The sequence below is a fragment of the Microtus oregoni genome, unplaced genomic scaffold (genome assembly GCF_018167655.1).
Source record: "Microtus oregoni isolate MIOR12 unplaced genomic scaffold, Mior012 000007F_ref0000211, whole genome shotgun sequence".
Lineage (NCBI taxonomy): Eukaryota > Metazoa > Chordata > Mammalia > Rodentia > Cricetidae > Microtus > Microtus oregoni.
This window is the reverse complement of record NW_024543066.1, coordinates 40,171,673-40,189,890: the sequence shown is the minus strand read 5'-3', so window position 1 is coordinate 40,189,890 and position 18,218 is coordinate 40,171,673. Positions and strand designations below refer to the sequence as shown.

Genomic DNA, 18,218 nt, shown 5'->3' with positions numbered 1-18,218 from the left:
ACAAGGACTTGAAATTCCAGACTGACCTATCATGGAAGTGTTGCCTAAACAAAACAGTGAGCAAAATCGGGGCACACATTCCAGTGTAGCAAACCTATGCGTGAGCATGGTGCCCGTTAGCAAGAATCTCAGCCTTGCTGTGTTTCACCTCACAAATCCTCTATCTCCTTACCTACTCTCCTGGGCCTGACTAGTCTTCCTGCCTGCCTGCACAGTATGAAATGTTTCCTTTGGCAGAAGGAAGCATACTATCCCACTTAATACTGTTTGGTCTTCATTTGAAAACCAGCATATTGTCCCAGCCCAGTTTAGTTCCCCTTGTGTGAACAATTTCCCCTGCTCCATGCTTCACCATGCGGATGCCTGACAGTCAGTTGCCTGCTCATAGCGAGGCTGCTTTCAGGGCAGAGCTAAACAGTAAGGGATGCTGTGATAGCTAGCCTCTCCTCTTGCCAACTTCGCTGGATTTAGAACCACTCAGACATTGCACCTCCGGGCACGTCTGTAAGGGTGTTTCCAGGGAGAATTAACTGAAGTAGAGACCCACCCCATAGGTACACTGCACTTCGCAGAGGCTGGGATCCTGGCTGAAACAGAAGGAGAAAGGAAGCTGCAGAACACCAGCAATCTTCTCTTTTCCCGACTGCGGCTATGCCGGAGACGCTGCCTCCTGCTCCTGCTGTCGGGCCTTCCCTGCCTAAATGGACTGACCTCACTCTCCATCAAAGGCCAAAATAAACCCTTCCTTCCAAAAGTTGCTTTCTATCAAGTGTTTTGCCTCAGCAACAAGAAATTCAGAAGGCTTGAGTCTTGGGATTTGTGTGGGTACAACACGTTCAGTCTTAGAGTCCCCATGACTTGCACCATGTTTGTATGTAGCTTTCCTATACATGAACATGCCTTCTCCCATTGCTCACTGTGAGTAGGTAGCTTTCCCTCCTGGCATACCTTATTCCTACATGGGTTCCCCTTCAAGAACTGGTGTGAGTTCCATTTTCAATTCCAGGACCTGGTTTGACTTTTATGGGTTTGCTTCTCTCCCTTTCACGTGGAGAGCATCCGTCTGCTGTCCATCCGTCCTTCCACCCGTCCTCACACCTGCCTGTGTTCTCTATTGTAGATGCGCATCTCTTCTCCGATGAGCATCAGACAAAAATCCATCAATCCCCAGCTTTTAGGTAATGAATTGCAATTATGCATACCTTCCTTCCTCTTTCCTAGAGCAGAAGCCAAAAGGGGAAAGACAAGAAAACCTAGTACGGAATTTCAAACACGAAACCTTCTTGTTTTCTCAGTCCTAAGGGCAGGAATTCCAGGGTCCTTTTCTTCAACCCCATCCTGGCTTTGGCTTTAAAAGTTAGGGTTTGTGTTATTAATTGGTGGATGCCTGGTAACAACCAAACATTCTGGATTAAATATAAAACTGCTTTCTGAAGGAGTTCAGAATCAGAGAACAAGTTTGATACAAAACTCTAGAGGACTCATAAATATGATATAAAATCTTGAGAAATTTATCCAGATATTTCAACACATTCCCTCCCTTGATAGATGAGTTACAATAAATCATACTAGATAAATTACTACAAAATATCTATACTCTCTCGACTTGTGCCTGGCACTGACTGTCTTGCCCCACTGTAAGTGATGAATCAGTAACTGACTCGACCCTGAAAGGCCTCATGATATCCACAGAGCTCGGCCACATCTCAAGGGGCACAGAGTATGACAAATCAGACGGCTGCTTGGGGGGGGGGGCACCAAGAAGCCTTGGGCAAATCTTGTCTTCACTTGACTCTGGGTATTAACTTTGCATATATTTTATCATTCACTTGGTTTTTGTGTTGTTTTGTTTTGACCTGATAGAAGATTAACAGAGCATGGGAAAATAACGCTGAGACTTGGCGACTAGGTCACCATTCTTGACACTTGTTTGAGCTATTTCGCCCTTTTGCTCTTTCCAGGTTAAAAGGCAAAGAAAGACCTGTGGCAGGAACTTACTAACCCCTTAAGTTCTGCCTTCATGTCTGCTGGATTTACTGCACAGACAGATGTGTCAGGCAGTCATGTTTCACAGCCCCAGGAACCTAGGCAAGGCTTCTCCTGCTATCGAGGACATAGTACAGGCAGATGGTATGTCTCTTCTATGCACCAGGACCTGGGTGTAGAGTCCTCCTTCCAGCCCCATCATTCGGAGTAGCCAGGTTCATCCTGTATCCAGGGCTCTAGCAGCACAAGTGTGAGATGCTCTGTGCTAAGGGAACTTTCGCCCTACAGATGGTTTTCTTTGTTGCAAACTATTGCCCTCTCTTGATGAAGAAATCAATTGGGGGAAAAACCACAACACAAACAACAACAAAAACCTCATCAGCTTGTTTCCATGAGTGCAGACAACTATGGAGCAGAAAACCCTCGTTTCTTCCCTAAGTCACTCAGCAGAGTATCACAGAGAGTTTGCAGAGGGGAGCTTATTTCGTGGCTCGGCTTGTTATTTCTCTTGGAATTGGGCACCCAAGCCAGCATCTCCTTATTGAGTATAACCCTATTAAGGAGACAGAGGTCAAGTTCTTACATGATGACAGACAGAGTGATGTGGAGTGTTAACTTATTGCTTTCGTCTACTCCCGGCTCCACTCTATCTGGATAGATCAACTTGTATCAAGTTCTAATACAGCAATCCAACTAGTCTGTTAGTTCTTTCTTTCACTGTGCTAGAAGAGATGGAATGTAACTATTTTTATCATGTCCTAAAAATATTTTCCATTTAAGCCTTTGTGGCCTTACAATTTAGGTTGGCTGTGGTTTTGATAAGCCATCAAGACCATCTCTGGGGAGGGGTGCAGGGAGAAGGCGCTATTGCTGAAGCAGCTGTCACACAAGTGTGAGGACCTGAGTTCGAACCCCAGAACCTACATAGAAATGCAAGGAGTCTTGTGATGTAATCTCAGTGCAGAAGAGGTAGTGAAGGTGTTCCCTGGGGCTTTCTGACCAACCAGCCCGGCCTTGGAGAGCACCAGGCCTGTCTCCACAAATAAGGTGGCCTGATTTGCATGGAGAGGGAGAGAGAGAGAGAGAGAGAGAGAGAGAGAGAGAGACTTCTAGAAGACCACAGTGAATTTTGAAAAAAAAGCAAGAGCTGAAAGACCAATGCTGGTCTTCCTGCATTAGAGAGACGAGCACGGGTTGAGGTGGCTGAGCCTGGGAAGTAGCCAGCAAACAACAAAGATGCAGCCTCCGCAGGCACCATGGGAGGCCAGGGGACAGCAAAGATGCAGAAGTGGACCTGCAACAGTACTGGGTAGAGCACATCCCACTCCTAGACACCAGGTACTCTACTGTGATGCTGAGGACAGGGCTCCTTGCATGCAATCATCCCTAAAGAGTTAACAACTGGCCCAAAAAGAAGTGCCATGAACTCAGAAGTGTGATGTTTCGCAGAGTATTTAGTACCTTGTATTTTTTTTTGCACAGCTGTCTCATATTTTGAAACACATACTTCTCTCTCTCTCTCTTTCTCTCTCTCTCTCTCTCTCTCTCTCTCTCTCACACACACACACACACACACACAATAGTCCTTTACAGCAGTTTTATCAAGGTACAACTAACATTTCACACATTTTATTCATCTAACATTGAATATCCAGCAGCGTTAAAATGTCCTAGAATTGTGTAACTATCACTGCCCTCAATTTAAAATATTTTATCATGAATTTTAAGTATGCTAATACACTTTAAAAAATTTAAAGATTTATATATTTTTAGGTGCATGCTTGTTTGCCCACATGTATGCATGTATACCATGTATGTGTGGTCCCTGCAGATACCAGAAGGGGCATTGGATATCCTGGAACTAGACTTCAAGTGGTTGTGAGCTGCCATGTGGGTGCTAGAGACAGAACTCTTGCAGAGGGCCCTTAACTGCTGAGCTATCTCTTCAGCCTTACTAGGTTCTTTTAAAACTACAGTCATAGCCGGGCCGTGGTGGCGCACGCCTTTAATCCCAGCACTCGGGAGGCAGAGGCAGGCGGATCTCTGTAAGTTCGAGACCAGCCTGGTCTACAAGAGCTAGTCCCAGGACAGACTCCAAAACCACAGAGAAACCCTGTCTCGAAAACAAAACAAAACAAAACAAAACTACAGTCATGATGCTATATATGGGCTCCTCAGAACTTACTTATCTTACAACCACAAAATATCTATACTCTTTAACCAAATGTATCTTACTTTACTCCAACTCCTGGTTCCTAGCAACTACCATTGTTTGCTGAGAATGTGAAATAATTATAATGGAGAAAACATTGTTTCATTATTCTCAAATACCTCTACCACACAGCTATTATCTTTATCTACTTTACCATCACACAGATGCTTGTGTATACACACACACATGCACGCGCGCGCACACACACACACATACACACACACACACACACACACACACACACACACACACACAAAGGGCGAACCCTTCCCAGGCAGAGAAAATCACTAATGTACTTCTCTGCATAGCTGCATGTCCAAGATATTCCATGCCATAAAAAGTCCTTTCTACCTGGCTTTTTTCACTAAGCAAAATGTTGTCAAGGTCCAGTAATTATCAGCAATTATTTCTTTCTTTTTTTTTTTCTGCTGACTTTTTTGACCATCTTGAAATTTATAACACAATTGAAGTGAAACAAAAATGTATATGCCCTTTTTCACTGCCAAATGCTATTGAGAGCGCGGTGGAACACAGTCAGCGGAACAATGCAATCAGCTCACTCTCATGCAGAACTGTGTGGTCACGTGGGATTTGAGTCTGTGCCTTTCCAGAATGCAACAGATACTGTGAGGCAACACATTTCCCTTATTTCCCATCATGGAGAGCCTGTAAATCACACTTTTGGGTGGTTTGCTTCAGTTTAAAAAGCGGAAGACAGACTCAGCTAAGTTACTGTTTGCCATGGCAGTCTTCTGTGAAGCTGAACAGATGGGAAACATCACATTAGACATGATGGACATGGTTTATGCAGCCTACGAACCAAATCAATAAAACACACAGCGATAACAAGTTGAGAGGGGAAACAATTAAGCACTTTGTTTTTAGCCAAGGAGATTTGATGTTGAGTGAGTTCAATGCAGAGAGAGATGGAAAGACAAAAGGTTCCTGGCTGCTCGGCATGAAGATGCCAATTCTGCAACATGGTAGCAGAGCTAAGCAGTGCTCTACATTTTCTCAAGACAAGAAATTGTGGTCTAATTCCAGCAAGACTTTCGTATGAAACAGAACTACAGTTTGCCTTAAAAGACAGAGGCAGCTGAGATGATTCCGTCTGTAATAATACCTGCCTTTGCTTTACACTGGTTGTGAGTGATGCTTTATGTACCAATTTAAGCCACACCAGATGAGAACACCTCCCAAATGTCATTGTGGTCTCAGTTCAGGGAGGCTGAGGAACCTGCAGACTCCCACACACGCAGAAAGTGATAGAGTTAGAGTTGAACACAAATGATCAGAGTATATTCCTATTCCGAACTTGCATGTTCTACTCTCTGAGTAAACACACAGGCAGGTAAGGTTATATGCTCAATAAGTGTGCTGCTGAATGTCTACTACGTGAGTCTGTAACCTGTGTGACTTGGAAATTAAGCGGAGTGGGAACTATTGCTTATTTTGTAAGCCAACTAACTGCCCAGAAAATGAAGTAAATAGTGAACATATAATTTTGACTGCAAATGTTATGACTTTAAAGAAATAAAGATCCCTGCACAGAGTATCCACGCAAACACTCTGGTATAAACACGCTGATGCTCCTGTTGTGAGCACATGACTTCTGTTAGCATGTCAGCATAGCTTACCCAGCACATCATATCACAGCGTCAAAAGGTTGTCCCACCCCTGATCTAAATGAAACCAAATTAAAGAGGATTAAAATCAAAGAGAAAGGACAGCAATCAAGCTTTTCAGCTTCCAAATTGCCCAGGTAGCTTCTGATGCTATGGTAGAAAATATCACAGTCACTCACACTGAGTCCCATCGTAGGCTGTGGCAAAGGGTTTTTTCCCTCTCAGTCGTACCCAGGAGCAGTCGGAGATATAATCTGCCTTGCTGTTGCTGCTTCTTCATCATCTCACAGAAGAAAGGAAGAAAAGGAAGAAGGTCAATCTACATCCACACGGCATTGATGCCTATCACAAGGACATTCATCCTATCAGCCCAGATTAGCCACAGGACCCGGAATAAGTACAGGGTTCTGCAAGGGGTTGAACACCCTGCTCGGCTGCATGGTAACTCCACCAAAGTTCACACAGACACTTTTTTTCCTATAAACTTTTCATTGATTGTTTTCAAAGTTTATATCAACCCTGATCACACACACTTCCCAGTCCTCCCATGACTGCCCCCACCCTTTAGACCTTTCCCCCACCAAGATAGAAGAAAAAAAACAAAGTCAATTTGTGTTGCCCATATACTCACACAGACATCAAGCTGAATAGAAAGTCTGTATAGAGTTTCTTCAATATCCATCATAAAACTGGTGCTGTCAGGAGCAGATGTGTCTTATTGTCATGAAAAACCTTATGTTATTCAAACATTTTAAATGTCATATTCTGCAGGTCTTTGAAGTGTTTGAAGAGCACCTATCTATCAAAAATATATGTTTGACATTGAAAACATACCTAATATGACTACAACTTTGATTGATATAGATAGCAAACTATTAACCTGTATTTCTTTTTTATCCTAAATAGTTTGTAAAAATAACTTTCAAGGACTAGAAATTTAGATTACCTTGTTAAATGAGCTTCACAGGTACAACACCTTAAACAAGAGTAGAAACCTATATATAGTATGTTCTAACAAAAATGACCTTAAATTTATATCAATATATAAAAATACCTTAAACAAGAGTAGAAAAATATACAGAATCACAAAGTAACCTTAAATTTGTATCAATATATAAAAATCCATACTAATATAAAATATCTAAGATTAGTATTTGTTTTTTTTAGTTTAAAAGTAGACTCAATAACCTACCCTTTTATGCTATCATTTCCATACTATATTCCCCCTTTCTTCTTCAGAAAAAGATCCCTGAATCTAATCTCATTTATTAATCTTTTTTTCTGACCAAGACCAATAACAATTTTTAACCAACCCTCCCTAAACAATGACAAATATCCATAACCTATGAATGACCAAAAACCACCCATCCCATCTCTTGAGAAGGTGGGTGTTGTGTTCTTTAGACTGATTCCTGTTGTCTGGGGGAGGAGGGTTGACATTTTGGAGATCCTTGAGAAAATTAGGATAATAGTTAAGTCCTGACTAGAATAGTCTGTGAAGTTGGACCATCTCAGCCAGCAGCTGTGGAGCTGTTCTCTATGCAGAACTCTGATGAGGAAACTGTAGCAGAGGCATCTGAGAGACTGAATCATCTGAGCCATTCATTGGTGCCTGGTCCCTTTGCTTTGAAAACACATGAACTTTTAAAGGTAACATACATGTCTGCATTAGCACAAGCATGGACTGTACATTGTACGCAATCCAGTCCAAGATGATTTGTTCTGTGTTTGAGCAAGGAAAACATATGTTGTAGCTTTTCTGGGTTTATTGCTTTGTGTCTGCAGCCAGGACTTTCAGGGGGTCTCCCCCGATCAAATCTGATTTCTGTCAACCTTCAATGAATCCACAGCCTTTCATTTTCTGTGAAAATAAAAGCATAACCTCTTCTCCAACACAATGTATTTTTGACTTCCATTTTGACCCCAGCCAAATATAAATAATTCAAGGACTAAGGAAGCTCTGTCGCTGGTCCCATAGTCTCAGCTTATTGGCAAATCAAGCAAATATCAAAAACATCATAAATGGATCAGGCATGTTTGTGTATTCCTGTAATCCCTGGATTTGAGATATGGACACAAGAGGATCAGAAGCTCAAAGCCAGAAGTATTATAGTAAGTTCCAAGCCAGCCTGGACTACAGAAGACCCCATCTAACGATGATCAAATTCAAACATCACAGAGGTAAAAAGACGCTCAGATCCAACAGTCAGACACAAATCCCATACGTATGATTCATTCTCATACATTTTTCTCCTTGGCTAAACCCTCATCTTGGTGACCTGATATATCAAGCATATAGTAAAACTTGTTTAACTTTTAAATCTAACTTAAAAGTCTATAATTAATAACTAGATTCAAACACCTTTTTCCCACTAAGTCAGTTAAACAGGCTGCTATGGCAGTTTGAATGAGAAATGTCCTCCCTGGGCTCAGGTACTTGAACAGTCACCAGTTTGTGGCACTGTTTGGGAAGTGGTACAGCATTTGGTGGAGGAACTGTATCACTTGGGGTGGGCTTGAGAGTTCACAACCTCACCCTCCTTTCAGTTCATCCTCTCTGCTTTGTGTTTGCTAGTAAAGATATGATTCCTCAGCTTCCTGCTCCTGCAGCCAGACTTCCTAGCCATGATGGACTCTCATCCCTCTGGAACCGTAAGCCAAAATAAACTTTCCTTCTATAAGTTGCTTTGGTCAGTGTTTTTATCACAGCAACAGAAAAGACCAATATAAGCTCCTTCATGTATTTTAGTAGACTCACACATACACACCCCATGCAGACACAAGCAGACCTGATAGTTCTCATTGACATTTGTAGTTTGCCAGGGTTTAAAGTCTGTCATATTCCTTCATGTTCAGGAGAAACATGAAGAGGCGACAACATGAATTCCTGCAATGCCTGGAAGGCCCGAGTTTGCATTTCCCTCCATTAGGAAGTGCAAACTGCCAGCTTCTGTCTCATCCAGTCAGGTACTGGAGGTCTGCAAGGGGATCCAATCCAATTACCTGTGGGACTCAATGCATTTTGGAACTACTCCAGTTTCCGCAAGGGCTTCCGATGGTCCACACCATCTCTTCACAGTGCGAATGAGCACTGCCAAAAGTCAAAACAGAAGCCAAAAACATTTGGTGCTCAATGCAGTGCACCGATGTCAAGATCGAACCAACTCTAGAAGACAGAGGAACCCCCAAAGGGGCCAGCCAATAGGGCCTCTCCTGCATCCCTCAAGGACTCATGGGAGTTATCAGTACTTTCTTGTTGGCCCCTCATCTGCTCTAGGCGCTCTGAAGTTGTTAGAAAATTACAACAACTGGGATTTTGTAGCTCTTGGTTTGGCTTGCAGCACTAGAATTGGATAGCAGTCTGGACAGAAAACTGCAGACTGCTGTACCCCACCACTTCACAGCAGATCACATTTGTAGCCAAAGAAAAGAAAAACTATGTGCAGAAAATGGAAGGGAGGTATAGAACCTGATTGGTTACAGCCTACACTTGTCTTATCCGGCCACTTAAGGATTGGCTGAGATGCAGCAAAGCATTCTAAGGGCGGGTTATGAAGTAGCCTACAGTTCTGGGTGGTTCATGAGTGGAGAAACCCTTAGGCACATCTTTAAATGTTATGAAGGCACCGTTAGCCAACTCAACGAGTCTTTGGCAGCCACCATTTTGAAGATGGTATAGTGGATTTCAACAAAGGTGGTCTGGAGGCGGCAGTGTAGATATTTACTGTCAGAGATTGGAGGAGAGCGCATCCAATGTCACTGTGCCCCCAGGCCAGGTGTCCACAGCCCAACCTCAGTTCAGAGTTCAGCAAATCTAGACAAACTTAGACTCACCTGCTCATTGTGCTGGAGCTTCCCTGACCCTGCAAAGCTGCAGAACTCACTCGCTCCTGAACTCAGCATGGGTTCATTTCTCCAAAGTACTCAGCCATTTCTGCCTCTCAGACCCTTGATGTTATAACACACAGCCTGCTAACACAGCTCTCGGGCTTCTTATCTCCCTCCCCTGTCTCCTGCTTCCCAAGTAAACTATCTTCATATAATTCTGTCTCAAGCTCTGGCTTCTGTAAAATCCAATTAATACAAGAATATGATACAAATCCCCAGCGAGATATAAAAGAAACACGGGACCTCCAAATATTAACTCTTCATTATTCCAAACACCAACATATTTCCTTGTCTGCAGTAGTTCTTAAAGTAATAGATAACATTGACCATTATGAGGTACCTCTGCATTCTAGTTCAACTGTATGCAAATGTATGCAAATACAAGCATTTCATTGTGGCCCTTGGCTGTGGGAGGAATATGCCTTCCCTCAGAACACAGTTGTCACAGCAGAACCCAACAGGCTGTTGTTGCAACACTCTGAGCCACTGTGGATGTCTACATGGCCTCCTTCAGACCACCAAGCCTGCTAAGAGACGGCCTGAGCAGCCAGCTCAGCTTCAACATCAATTGGCTCACTGTAAGGAGCGAACATTCTCAAAAACACTCACTTGTCTTCTAGAGATGCAAATGAAGTCGGTAAGCTCCCAACTTCAGGAGCTGGGGCCAGGGCAAAGAAGGGAAGCGGCCAGGAGACTGGCAAGCACTATGAAGCCACAGTGAAACAGAGGAGATGAAGAGAATTTTTATTGGAATCTGGAGTATAAATGATGACACCACTGTTTGTTGTTAGGAGAATCATATGCTCCCATGGACATGCTGGGTTTTCTCTCCAGAACTTAATGGCAAACATCCCGTTGTTCCAAGACTTCAGTAACAGACTCGTGTGCAATTACGTATCTGACACAATATGAGATCTTTTCCCTTTTATTTATGCATCCTTTTTCTTCTTATTTATTCATCTCTCATGCAATACATCCATCCGAACTGGTTTCCTCTCAGCTCCCTCCTCCCTTATCCAGGGTTCCTCCATTTCCCTTCAGAAAAGAGCATGCTTCCCAGGGATAGCAACTGAGCATGGCATAACAAGAAGCAGCAAGACCGTGCATCATCACTGCTGAACTATAATTAAAGACTCTGTGAGTCAAAAGAGTGCTTCCCCTTGATTAAAATACAAATCGACACCACAATCTATGCGCACTGATTGTCCCCTGCAGAGAAGATGGTGCTGTCTATGCAGGACAAGGGCAGCGCAGGAACCTGTCCTCAAATGTGTCATAAAGCCACCATTCCCTCCACACTTCTCAGTGCGAGGCACGGCTGCAGTGTTTGACATTAAGAAGCCTAAGGTTTCCAACTTCTAGTTAAGAATCATATTTTAAAAATAGAAAATGCCTGGAAGTCATTATTTAATTTTTCAGTGTCCAAAACTTTAGAGTTTTCTTTTCTTTCCTTCCTTCTTTCCTTTTTTTGTAAAATAGAATTAAGTATGTCATCTTCACAGTGAATTTAATGTACCAATATTTCCATTCAAAAGACATTTATACTTGAAGTTTGTAGCGGTAGCCCCAGCCAATCACCTTGCTTGTAGGGCGGGGTCGCCTGAGGATATTTTTTACTAATAAATATTGCTGGTGTGCTCTCCCCCTCCTCTTCTGCTTTCCCGTTCTCCACTGGAACCTCGGCTTCTATAAGTCTTTCACCAATTAAATCTGAATATATTATTATTATTTCTGTCTGCCTTCATTTACGCCGCTACAGAAGTTTGATATGGCTATATATGAAGCCAAATTTCAACTTTTTTATCAACTTTTAAAAAATCATTCAAACCCTTTCTCTAAACCTTGAATTGGGGTCTTTGTGTTCTTGACAGTGAAATCAGATGCATGGTCTTCAGATCTGAATCATGTATGTCACTAGGATGTCTTTGGGTCAGGATGCTATGAGGGCAGTAGCTGGGTAGCTTCACTCTTCCAGAAGGTTCTGACCCTCTTGAGCCCCAACGGACGTCATGTTCTTTGTTTATATTCGATTCGGCATCTCCCTTCTGGCTGGGGGACACCCACCAAATGCAGACAACTCTAAAAAGCAGAAATGTAGAAGAGATACAGAAATGAAGACAGAAGTCAGCAGCTTTAGTTCTGTCTTCCCCGGCTGTGATTTCTAAAAGGTACGGAGCGGAGGCTGGAAGGCTGGGAAATGCTCGTACTGCCAAGTTTCAAAACACTGAGCATCAACTTTACCGTTGGAGGTGTAGGGAAGAGAAAGTGAGCTTATTTTAATAATCTCTCAGCTCCACATACATTCACCTGGGTCTGCCTGCTGCCCACCCTTCTCCCTGTCAGGCTGAAGGTGCTTTCTACATCCCTGGCTCAAAAGCTATGACACCTTGTGTAGGAAAGTCAGACAACGTGGCACGGATACAGGTATGGGCATGAGTCAGCTGAAACACGGCTGACACCCGATACCAAGGGGACAGGGTCAGCTAATGATGGCTGACAGTAGATGCCTGGGGAGCCCCAAAGGAAAACAGAGACGCAAAGACAGATGACCACTGATGAGAGAATGCCACTTTGTGTGACTCTACAGAAACATGACCTTGAGGTTGGAAGGGAATGCCTTTGCCTTCCTCTTCTGTGGTGGTTTGACTAAGAAAAGTCCCCCACAGCCTCAGTATTGGAACACTTGTTCCCCAGTTAGCAGTGCTTCTGATATACACAGAAGTGTATCACACGGGGTGGGCTCTGCATTCAGAAAGCCTGGCCAAATCCAGGTTACCCTTTATGCTTCATGTTTGTGGTTCAAGATGTAACTCTCAGCTCCCTTTTCCTGCCGCCCGGCCTGCTGCTTGCTGCCATGTCTTTCCAAGCCATCATAGACCCTTATCCCTTCAGAACTATAAGCCCAAACAAACACCCCCTTTTATGAGTTGCCTTGATCATGGTGTTCTATCACAGAGACAGAAAAGCAGCTAATATGCCTTCCTACCTGAGCTCTACGTGGGAGTAGGCTAGTGTGCATGTGTCCCTGCGTGTGGCCTTTGCATGTCATCCTGTGTGCCAGTAATTATGTCTTGTCTCTACATGATTTCTTCTATTTTTTTTCAGCCTCCCAGCCTTCTATAGCGCCCCTTTTCTTGGCTCTGGAGCTTGGACCTCATACCCGGCTATACTTGGCACCTGCATAGGTACTTGGAAATGACTTGGAGCTGGTGGGCAGACCACAGCCACACTGTTAGTATGACTGTCACGTGTGGATTTGTTTTGCTATGGAAGCGTAACATCTGAGTTTGTAGGGTAAGGTAAGGAGTATCAGTCTACTGCTAAAGAAAGAATTCTAAGGTTGAGAGATATAAAAAGCTCTGTCGGGGAGGGGTCAATGAAGACTGAGAAAGGAGGGGGATACAATTTAGGCAATCAGCCTTTTTATTTTCAAGGACACAGAATGGATTCCTTAACTACCAATCTATTGATAGAATGGATTGCATAGTTCATGAGCCCAGTGAAGTTGAACCCATAGTTACACATGAAGACATAGGTGCTTCTCTAATGAGAGATGCACAGAATTCTGTTTTCTAAGGTGCTGGATGTCCTGCTAGTCCCTGGCCAGAGCTTGCAGTCTACTATGGCCTGTGAGCTCTCTCCAAGCTTGGCAACACGGCAACTCCCTCCCTCTGGCGAAGGGCACCTTGCTCTCTAGATGACCTTATCTGGAGAATGTCTCTAGGCCTGGTGCCTGAATTATCTCTAGTGTGACCCTGGATACAGTTCCCTGAAGAAGCTTTCTCCCTGCTGCCCTTATTGTAATTAGAAAATTGTGCACAGATGATAACTAAGACTTGTTCTAGGAGCTTTATGATAGGAACGTGCTGTTTAATGTAAATTAGGTAATTCCTCAACTACTGTCCCCAATCCTATATATCCCCCTGTACTCTGGAATAAAGCTGAGATAATTCACTGACGTTATCTCCTGGAGGGCTTCCTCTGTCATACTCACAGGTTGGACAAGGTCCTGCTTGTCACTTCTACCCGCTTTGTCCCCTTGGCCTCCTTGGCCAGGAGGCCAACTGGCTTTGGGAGAGAAGGGGACCCACACTAGGGATTTGCACCCTAAAAATGCTACAATGGAACAAAACCACCTGAACCAGTAAAATATGTGCCTAACATTGGAGTGGTTTCATGGATGGATGCCAGGACTGGTGTGGCATATGGCTTAAATAAAGGTTTGCTGCATTTCCTTGTCATTTGATTCTTAATGAGAGAGAAATAAAATTATATTTATATTTTTAAAAGGAAATATATGGTCGCGGGGTCATAAGAGTGACAGAGTGGCCCCGCACCTCATCTGTGCAGCACAATAGAGCTGATTCTCTTTTCAGGGGCATAGGTGGTTTTGCCCCACAAAGCTGTACCTGGCCCCACTCCTCACTGGCCATATGGTGGAGTGGGTGATGGAGAGATGCCCTCTCCTATCTCCACCCCTTGCCACCTGTGGCAGGTGGGAGAACTAGCATTGAAGTCATGGGAGTGGGAGAACTGGTCCTGGTCTTCACCAACTGCAGCACTCGGGCGAACTGGCCCTGCACCTCTCCTGGACAGCACAGCAGAGCTTTGTGCTTACTATCTTTATGGGGGGGAGGGGGGTCTGCATCTGGTCCCCTTCTGAATGGACCAAGGGCTACTACAACATTTAAAACAAAGAGTTCATGTGTAGATCTACTGAAGACCTTTATATGGAGCCAAGGTCAAATATAAGGGATTCCCTCAACACATGGCCAGTACTGAAAGCCACACATTTCTATCAAACTGTAATATTACAAGTCATAATAATGCTAGTAATTCTAAAAGCACTTACCTGCTTTGGTAATGGGTCCAGAAGGCTGCAGTCATATTTATAAAGCACTAAAATAATACATATTTGGATCTCTAGCAGAGCAAACCACCTGAAGGAAAAACATAAGACAATTTAAAAGATGCATGAATACCTACCTCTTCTTAATAACACATATTCCACTGAGTGGTTGGGATGGATGGCTCAGTTGCTTTAGATGATGCATAAAATGCTTAGTTATTAGGCAAACACAATTAATAAAAATCTGCTCTTTAAAGATGTATTTTATCTTTGAGTACATAGCTTATGTCTGTGTGTGCATGTGCACAGAGTATGCGTGTATCCTCAGAGGCCAGAAGATAACCAGGCACATGCACATATGTATAAACAAAAAGAAACCAAAATTTTACACTGTATTTTAGCTAAAGGAAAAGATATGATTTTACCCAAATTTAAATATTTGGACATTCTAGTAGGATTTTCTCTAGTACCCAATGAAGGTAAACTTTTTGGCAATGGCAAAATAAAAGTTTTAGGCATTTACTACTATGTTGAGTTTTCTTCCGTGGCTAACACTAGACTCTGGCCATCGGTGACACTGTGTATTTTTTTTTTTATCAGAGTCCTTCAGAAGCCAGCTGAGATATGTTCATGCTAAGAATGTTTCCCCAACACTTCCATGTCAAAAGAGTGAAAATAATGAGGTGTGTTATTTATAACAGATTCGGCTTTCACATTTAGAAGGACAGGAGTGCACATCTAGGAAGACAACTCACTAAAATACAAACATGGTGAAAATTCCTCAAATACTTAGCACTTGTGGGGTTTCCCCATTTGTAAAAATACTTGTCTGGAAACAGCTGCAGGGGCTTTGTGGAAAATGAGTTCCTAGCAAACCCAGCACTGCCAAGACTAGGGCAAGAGGTAATGGCAACAACCAGGCCAAGGGGATATGGCAAAAGTGGGCACAAAGATGCTGCAGGGATCCGGGGTCTGGAGGGAGCAGGGACCTGGATATTCCTGCAGGCAAACCTTGAGATTGACCTTCAGGAAGGACATAAGCAGGCATGGTGACTAATAGTGTTTCAGAGCCAGGGCACCAAGAGAGGGATCTTGGGGGCCTGGAGACAGCTGGGCAAGCCCCGGGGAAGGGTAACCAGGGGCTTACAAAGGTGCAGCTGAGGTCAGATTAGAGGGCCACAAGTCCTGACAGGATAAGGGTGTGATTTGCAGCTGTGGTTCAGGTTCCTAACCAGAGTGGCGTTCACAGATATTCCAGGAGAATTCATCAGTGCACACTAAAGACGGATGAAATAAGAGAGTGGTGGGGAGTCAGGTTAGATGACAATAAACTATCACTTGTGGACCTGGATCCACGGGAGAGAACACAGGCGGGGTGCCACAGTTGGGGTGAAGGTGGGTAAAAAACAGCGCCAATCCTGGATTTCTTGGAAGAGAGCAATGTATATCAAAGAAACAGAATGCTTACGGAGTGCTAGGACCGGGTGGAGCTATTTCCAGTTTAGATGCTCTGATTTTGAGTAAACTTTTATTGTTGCTGTTGTTTCTGTCACTGTTGGTTTTAAGGCCAAGAGATCTTGGAACCCCATATGCAATCCCAGGCTGTCCTTGACCCTCCTCAGGCCCCTGAGTACTTGGATTTCAGGAGTGTGCCACCACGTCTGGATTCTCTCTGACTTTTCGAAAGGAAAACCTCTCTCTCTTCTTCCCTCCTAGAAGTCACTGCAAGCGATGCCAGCTAGGGCTGGAAAACTGTCCCTGTTGCCAGGAGCAGGAGCTCTGCCGTGTATTCCTGGTTGCTACCAGCTGCAGCTCATGAAAATAGAATGCTCTTGCCCTGGAATTTGGAGATGGCAGCAGGCAGGCATAGTTACAGAGGCAACATGCATTGAAGCATAGCTAGTCAAGGAGAGGTGTCTCCTCAGCCTCATCTTAAAGAATCTTGGAGGAAAATACAAATCAAGTCTGTGGCAGGAGGCAAAATAACCGTGAGTCAATGGTTCTCCAAGTTTAGCATCTGCCAGAATTTACTGGGAGAACTGGGAAGGCAGAACTCTCCACACCTTACCCTCTGGATTTCTGACTCCAGAGGTCTGGGACAAGACAAAAGATCTGTGTTTTGTGTAGATTTCTAGATAGTACTTCCACTGGCGGTGTGGAGCCCACAACATGGAAATTGATCATCTAGAGGAACTTAGTGAAGAGAAGCGAGGAATGCATGCTGGGAGGTGTAAATTTATCATTCCTTTAAACTTGAGTGCCCAATGTCCACGTGGCAAAGAATACACGAAACGGGTTGGCTGAGGCACCAGACTTTTGACCGAGGATAACAGTAAGTATAAACAGGAAGATGAAAGGTAAACACTTTGTGCTGAGTGAGAAAAACCAAAGGGAAGAAGATATGAAGATAAGGATGGTGTCGGAGGGAGGTGGGGTGACAAATGGTGCAGAGGTAAGAGGGTTTGTTGCTCTTTCGGAGGACCGCAGTTTGGTACACAAGGATGTGCCTTTGCTCTCTGAGCCATCTTGCTGACCCTAATCTCTCTCTCTTCCTCCTCCTCCTCCTCCTCCTCCTCCTCCTCCTCCTCCTCCTCCTCCTTTTCTTCTTCCTTCTTCTTCTTTTTTGAGACAAGTTCTCAATCTGGCCTCCAAATCACAGAGGTCTGTCTGTCTCTGCCTCCCAAATGCCAGAGTTAAAGCCATGCACCACCATGTCCAGCCCACCCCAAAGAATGCTGTTGGATTCAGTTTTGGCATTTTGCTGAGTTTTATTTTTAAGAATGTGATTAAAAAAAAATAATCATTTAATTTTTATTTTTTAAGTATGAAAGTTTCTGTTTTGTTTGAATTTATGCCTGCATCCCATGTGCGCAGTGGCAGCCGAGGCCAGAAGAAGTCATAGGATCCTCTGGAACTAGAGTTGTTAGCTACCAGATGAGTGCTGGCACCGAATCTGGGTCCTTCAGGAGTAACAAGTCCTCTTAACCCCTGAGCCACTACTTCTGGGTTTCTGCATCAATTGTTCATAGGAAATGTTGAGCTATCTGTTGTTTGCTTTGTAGTGTTTCTGTGCGGAGTTGAAAGTGGTAGTGCTGACCTCATCAAATAAATTAGGAAATTCTCTCTCCATGTTTTGAACAAGTTTGAAAAGGGTTAAGATTCCTCAGTGATGCATCCAAAGGAGTTGGGTAAAGAAAAACAAACAACACCTAAAAAGAATAGATGGGAAAAGATATTCAAAATCAGAGATGATGAAAGTAATAAAAAAAGACAGGGAAAATACAAATAATCAATTTTATGAGAAGTTGAGTCTTTAAAAAGATCAATAAACCTTTAGCCAAATTAAAGAGGAAAGACCAAATTTTATAAAATCTGAAATGAAAAGCGAGTCATTACAACAGACATTGAGGAGATTCAGAAATTCTTAAGGACAAACTTTGTTCACAAAATAACATCAAGTACCTACAATATACACAATTAAAAGCATAAAAGTAATACACCAAAACTTTGGTGGGTACTGAGAGATGGTGAATGTACTGTACCGAAATTTTTCTTTTTTCTACTTATCTATAATCATGACTGTTCTAAAGCTGACAAAACTCATTTTAAATGTAAAAGTAAGTTCATGACATTTTGTAAAAGGGGAAAAGATATATTT

The 18,218-nt window shown here is 43.3% G+C and overlaps 1 protein-coding gene across 2 annotated transcripts in view; it reads right to left on the bottom strand.

Annotated features, from left to right (window-relative positions):
* Positions 1-10,442: 10,442 nt before the first annotated feature.
* Positions 10,443-18,218, bottom strand: part of LOC121450734 (24-hydroxycholesterol 7-alpha-hydroxylase) — a 91,165-nt gene continuing 83,389 nt past the window's right edge. For both annotated transcript variants that reach the window (XM_041655999.1, XM_041655998.1), the window contains 2 exons: positions 14,564-14,651; positions 10,443-11,790 (listed from right to left, as the gene is read on the bottom strand). In XM_041655999.1, coding sequence (XP_041511933.1) covers positions 11,719-11,790; positions 14,564-14,651 — 160 coding nt within the window. In that variant the 3' untranslated portion in view covers positions 10,443-11,718. The remainder of the gene's footprint in view (positions 11,791-14,563; positions 14,652-18,218) is intronic.